A 5,933-nucleotide genomic window follows, 5' to 3' on the forward strand; every position below is an offset into this window, starting at 1 on the left:
AGGTGACCATGTGTCATCACTGCAATTGCTAACAATCTGAAGCCCCTGCTGTGTACAGACTACATAAGGTGAGCCACTGCCCTAAATTCATTAGAAACATGATCCTGTACAGAATGTAACTAGTTTACATGAGTAAATTTGTGTATAGCAAAAATGTGGGACAAAGTGCATTGCATACTGTAGATGATTCAATAATATATGCATACAGAAAAAACGGTGTACTGTGCAAAATATAAATATACTGCAGCAATATTAAATATTGTGTTAGTTTGCCTTTCTGACCATAGATATAAACTAAGCACTAAAACTTGGTTAGAACAACAAAAAAACACAATGAAATATGTTAAAATATATTTTCAACTTTAATATCTTAAAGACATTAGTTGTATTAAATAATATCCCTTATCCCAGTTTTTCTTGTGAAGACTTTTATGTATCAAGTTTGAAACAATATTTACATCAAATATTACAAAAAGAAAAATTCAAAAAAGAAAAATTGTATTACAGAAACATTTACAATAACCAACTCTACAAAATTACATATTTGTTTTTATAAAAAGCTATTTAAATAATCTTACAGCTCTAGTTTTTCAGACAGCACAGCCAACCCTGTGGTATATGTATTTCTTATACATTTGTATTTCGTTCTGTGTGTATGGACACAAAGTGAATAACTCCACCATTCAGCGAGTTAAACCCTGTGTATTCCATTTTCACAGTGGTTCAGGTTTGTCAGGTGCAGTCTAGCTTTCTTCTCCAGGGTGAGCTACGATGTGGTGCACCAGTCATCCCGTCTCTGACTTACATGCCTGAAGAAAAACATGCCAGCAGGGGACATTAGGTATTTTGGGTCTCATGACTATTCTCAGTGTGTTGGGGGAGGGATTAAGAGACACCTCTCAAAATAAACACTTGCAGCCCAATAAAATATCTGCAATATGAGTATAACCTCATAAAACATGAAAAAGTACAGTTTTTATGATAACATATAACAAGTATAGAAATATATATCTTTTTTATACTTAAATCAAAGATAAATAACTTTATTTTGTGCCATTGTTTTTAATGACTTCAGGTTCAATACTTCAGTTACAGTTTTGCACCTTGTGAAAAAATACTTTGTACTTCAAAAGCAGTCACTGAACACCTAATGGTCCAAAACCAATGATGAATCAATGTCAACTCCAAAACCAGGTCACTTGGTCTTATTCACAATTAATGACACAACAGCACTTACTTGCTAATGTTCTGTCCAGGTCAGCAATGAAGTCCTCCAATTCTTTTGTGTCTCCAAGTTTAGCTGTATGAGAATGATTTACAGTTAATATACAGTTACAGTTTGATATAGACATTAAAGCAAATAAACCTGAAACTGACTGAAAGCTATTTTTACTTACGTTTAGGAGATGCAGCCAAAGGACTTTTTGATGAAGGGGTGAAAACTGTGGGAGTGTTGAGTTTCTCATCACTACAGCTGAAACTGTTTCTGTTTAATGACTCTGCACCTGTTACAGAAGGAAGAAGAGTCAGAAATGGTAGCTGGTGATTCCTCCATGTATACAGGTTCCAGTACAGTCCTATCACAAATTTGAGCAATGTTTGATCGATGTGTTGCCAACAAAACAGATAAAGCAGGAAAAACAATGTTGCATTTAAATAATAAAATGTAATCAACCATATAATGTGCAGCATTAGGACTACATAATATGTAGGCCTTTGACTTTTGAACCTTTCACAAGGAGAAAAAAACCTCGTCACAAATTTTGTATTGAGTTTTGTATTGTTTGTCACATGTCAGAATCCAGCCAAATTCAAATCAAACCAGATTGACGATCTCTAAAGACCAATATCAATAAATGTTTATATGACAGAAGAATAAGAGTGTGCCAACTTGTGCAGTGAATTATTTGCTGCTAGGAGCCAAACCCATCAAGACATTTAAAGTCAGAACAAATAATACATTCGCTATACAGACTACAGTCCCGATTGGCCTGAACATTACATTGTAAATTCATTGTACATTCAAATGCTTGAGTTTAAAAACTGTTTTGTTTACTTTTGGAAAACAAACAATGGCAGTCCTGTGTATGTGATGTCCAATTTAAAATCTGGGTACCAAAACCAGTTAGAATACCAGCACTCATTCTTGTCAAACATGTGCACTGACCTATAACCAAAGGGTGTAGGGGGTGTTGGGGGAGTTTGTCTCTGCTTGCACTGCAGGGTCAGTTTGTAATCAATGCAACTGCTCTAATAACAGTCTTTCGTGCTACATTCACTCACAAACACACTTTCAGAGCTGTTTTACTGTGACCCACCCTCAAGCAGGTTCATTTAAAGTCAAAGAGCTAGTCCAGTGTGTCAGAGTACACCTTTAAAGCAAAACAGGACACTTTACAGAAACCCAATCTTAACATCTTTGCTTTTCATTGCGCCCTGTCCCTGTTTCAGAACTTTTTAAGTGTGCATGGAAGCAAAAAAGTTAATGCTGTAGATCAGTGGCTTTATGTCTATAGCTAACAGTACTTTGCATCTTGTATTTGTTCTTAAGAGTGGAAATACTAACATATTTAATGTTGGACTCTATGGTAATTTCTAATTCTGTCTCTATACTATGTTGGTATACTTTTCATCCCTAGTGTCTGGAGTGAACCAACTGAGGAAATGATTTGTCAAAACAGCACTGGGCTTGACCAAGTCTAATAAATATCCTTTAGGGTGAGTACAAGGATCATAATGACATTCTAATAGTGCGAGACAATGTTTATCATCCAATCAGAGAGTTTATCACACTTTTCATCATCACGTTTGTTCCTAATGAAAATAATAAGGTTTGAAAATAACTCAACTTTCTGTTCAGACATCAAAACACTTCCCTTGCAAAAGAGGCCTTTTATATTAAAAAAGGTTTCTTAAAACGTTTCATAGTGTTTCCTGCACTCATGTCTTCATGTTCCTGCTATGAGCTGTCACACAAAAAATGTTTCCAAATGTAAATATACACCTCTCCTAACAAATATTACTATACCAACTAAACTGTTCACAATCGGCTAGTTAACAAAATAGTTTTTCCATTCTAATAGTATAAATTGTACTCCCAGCATCATAACCGACAACTATGAGGCAAAAGTCTTTGATGCATCACCAATTGACACACAACTGTCAGTAACCCCCCCACCAAAATAATATTTTCCTAAATTTCCAAAGAATGACAAAAAAGTAAATCTTTCAGTAAATCGTTGTTTTTCATAATCAAAATGTCTTGGTCTTTAAATGTATTTCAGGGCACAACTGTCCCCTTGTATTTGTTGGTGTGCGTAAAAAAGATTAGAACAGATTTGGTCTACGTAGTAGACTATGCACTGCTTAAAATCAGATGCTTAAGAAAACGTTCCGCAGAGATAATTAGGTCAGGATAAAGCACGTGTGTTTCTTTTATTGGTCTGAAGGGAAACTCCTTAATATTGACTTTTTGTGCTTTCAAACACTTTATTTTCTTTTTCTTTTCTTTTTTGTACTCACTTTCAGAGTCGCTGATGCCGCTGTCGCTGACGCTCGTGCTACTCCGTCTTTTCATAGTTTTTAAGTGCTCGTCGTATCTGAAGTGTCTCTTCTCCAACGGGGACGTGAAATCTTCAATAACAGCGTCGAATTCACACAACACGGCACTGAGGTCATCATCTTTAAGAAATGCTGGAAATGGCAAGATTTGTTTCAATGTCAATAACTGTACAGTCCTTATGCACGCAGAGACAAAATACGAACTTATTAAAACTGTTGCATCCCCGGGTCTAAATGTTTAAAAGTATCTTTCCCGTCCTTCAACATTTTTTTTAAAGATAACTTTAAAACTTACATTTGCTTTGTGCCTTTATCTTTGGAGACTTCATTTTTAATGACAGGTGGTTCCAATGTTCAGGTCTGAAATATCCGATATAAAACAAGGCGATCCCTGTAAAATACACACACACCGCGTTGACTGTGAGCTGCTTTGCCTGCACACTCTTGGCTGGAGATGTTTTAAATATTGCCCGGCTATGGATGGGGGCGGTGATTCCTGAAGGGGCGTTGCTGCGGTGGAGTTCTTTAACATTCTCCGGAAGGGGGTGGTGGTTTGCGACGGCGGGCATCAAACTTATGTATATGGCGGGCAATGATTTACGTGGGAGTAGCATCGCGTTGATTTTAGCCCTCCGTTTGAGTTATATCTACTGGCGTCAAAATAATATAAAATAAAAAACATCTAATGGCGTCATTCCCTCCTAAATTAGCCTGTGTGTTTGTAAACAGCTTATATGACACTCGGATCCGCTACAGTTTCAGTGAATACTGTTAAGCAATAGTGGAATTCATGTAAATCTTTCGGTTATTTTTTTTCCTTAAATTGACACGCTCAAAATAAATTGTAATAAATTAAAAAAGGGTTTATTTGGATCGCTATTTTTATGCACAATGCATGTGTGTCATTAACAGAATTATGGCTCCAATTTGCCCCAAGTTAAGTTTGTACAGACATCTGGTGGTGACTGAATGTAATTACACCAAATCTTTTATCACAAATATTTGCTAGCTTTCAAAAAGTGAAAATGATAACAACTTTTAACATTTAAACGTTTAATCCTGGTGGCTATTTTAGCGAGGTGTGGAATTTACCACTCTGAAAATGCATTCTTCACAACTTTGGTGTCTGGATCAACTGGTGGACAAATGGTAAAACAAGGCATGTGTTGGCAACTGCACTTGCCTGCTGACTTTAGGGTTTAGTGCACATGGAAGGTGTCAAAGACAACGCTTACTTTCTGAGAGACTATGAAATAATGTAACAGGAATTTTCTTGGTGTTATTTTAATAAAACAATGTGGGTTAATCACGTTATTTTACCTTATAATAAATTAATTCTATTTTTTAATTTTTAATTATGTTTTTTGTTCATTTTAACTGTTTTTTATTTTGTAAAGTAAAATTAATCTTTGACAACAAAAAAGCACATAATTCACAAATGTAAACCTTTTCTGTTTAAACAACGATAACATATTCAATAATAGGATGCCAAATCATCTTTAGACATGACTAAACATTCTTCTTTTTAAAGTCAATTTAAACATTTGGAACTTTATAGTTAATGTTTTCCAAAAGGTTATCTCTCAAAAAGAGAAAGTAGAGATTCAAATATTCAGTGGCAAATTATCTATCAATACTTTGAAAACATTTAACAAGGCAGAATACTCATGGTTATGGTCTACAAAAAAACGAGGTCATTAGTTTCTGATCACTACATCAGGCTGCCTTTAGAAATTTAACAAAGCAACACACTATACTTGAAATTGTTGCAACAGGCTCATAACCATTCAGCAGTGAAATTAAATGCAAAGACAATATAGACTGATAATGTTGCTAGTGTGTTTCTAGATGCGCAAATGACCACTAGTCATGTTTCGAAGACTCGAAACGATGCGGCACATTTGATTCAACTGTTTCATTGTTTCACGAAGCCTCGCTCTGCCCATCACTAACTAAATGTTTTTTTACACTTGTATCCATTGTCAACATTGAAAAATACAAACATAAGTCCCATTGTGATGAAAACCAAGTATTTGGTCATTCACATGTTTTCTCACTATTATGTTCTCTCTATCAAGTTGAAGAATCCACTCTCTAAAAACTTCGATTCTTGCCTCAAGGTTAAGATGAAACTTACCAACACAATGAAAATACTTATAGCTTTACAAAAATCACAATTCGGACCAAAAAAATACTTACATTGTTATTTCACATTATATTATACCCATTTGTGCCATATTTAATAGGCATGAACCGATATGAATATTTTGATCAATAACGATAACTGATAATTCAAGCCAATATACAGGATATAAACACTCTAAACACAAAAATTGTCTGAATCTGAAACAAAAAACAAAAAGCGGACAACT

At 35.0% G+C, this 5,933-nt stretch overlaps 1 protein-coding gene across 1 annotated transcript; it reads right to left on the bottom strand.

The window, feature by feature from the left end:
- Positions 1-339: 339 nt before the first annotated feature.
- rgcc (regulator of cell cycle) lies at positions 340-4,662 on the bottom strand. Its single transcript, XM_056754673.1, has 5 exons — positions 3,857-4,662; positions 3,523-3,693; positions 1,398-1,505; positions 1,238-1,300; positions 340-809 (listed from the first exon to the last, which is right to left on the bottom strand). Exons 1-5 carry the CDS (start codon positions 4,173-4,175, stop codon positions 802-804), a joined length of 669 nt encoding a protein of 222 aa, XP_056610651.1. The 5' UTR covers positions 4,176-4,662; the 3' UTR covers positions 340-801.
- Between the last annotated feature and the right edge of the window lie 1,271 nt (positions 4,663-5,933).

This window comes from Triplophysa dalaica, chromosome 8 (genome assembly GCF_015846415.1).
Source record: "Triplophysa dalaica isolate WHDGS20190420 chromosome 8, ASM1584641v1, whole genome shotgun sequence".
In the NCBI taxonomy this organism is placed as follows: Eukaryota; Metazoa; Chordata; class Actinopteri; order Cypriniformes; family Nemacheilidae; genus Triplophysa; species Triplophysa dalaica.

Coding starts and splice junctions, on each gene's coding strand:
- rgcc (XM_056754673.1), bottom strand. CDS start 4,175: ATGCTACTCCCACGTAAATCATTGCCCGCCATATACATAAGTTTGATG. Junction 3,694..3,856: donor GATAAAGGCACAAAGCAAAT/GTAAGTTTTAAA, acceptor TGCCATTTCCAG/CATTTCTTAAAGATGATGAC. Junction 1,506..3,522: donor CGGCATCAGCGACTCTGAAA/GTGAGTACAAAA, acceptor CTTCTGTAACAG/GTGCAGAGTCATTAAACAGA.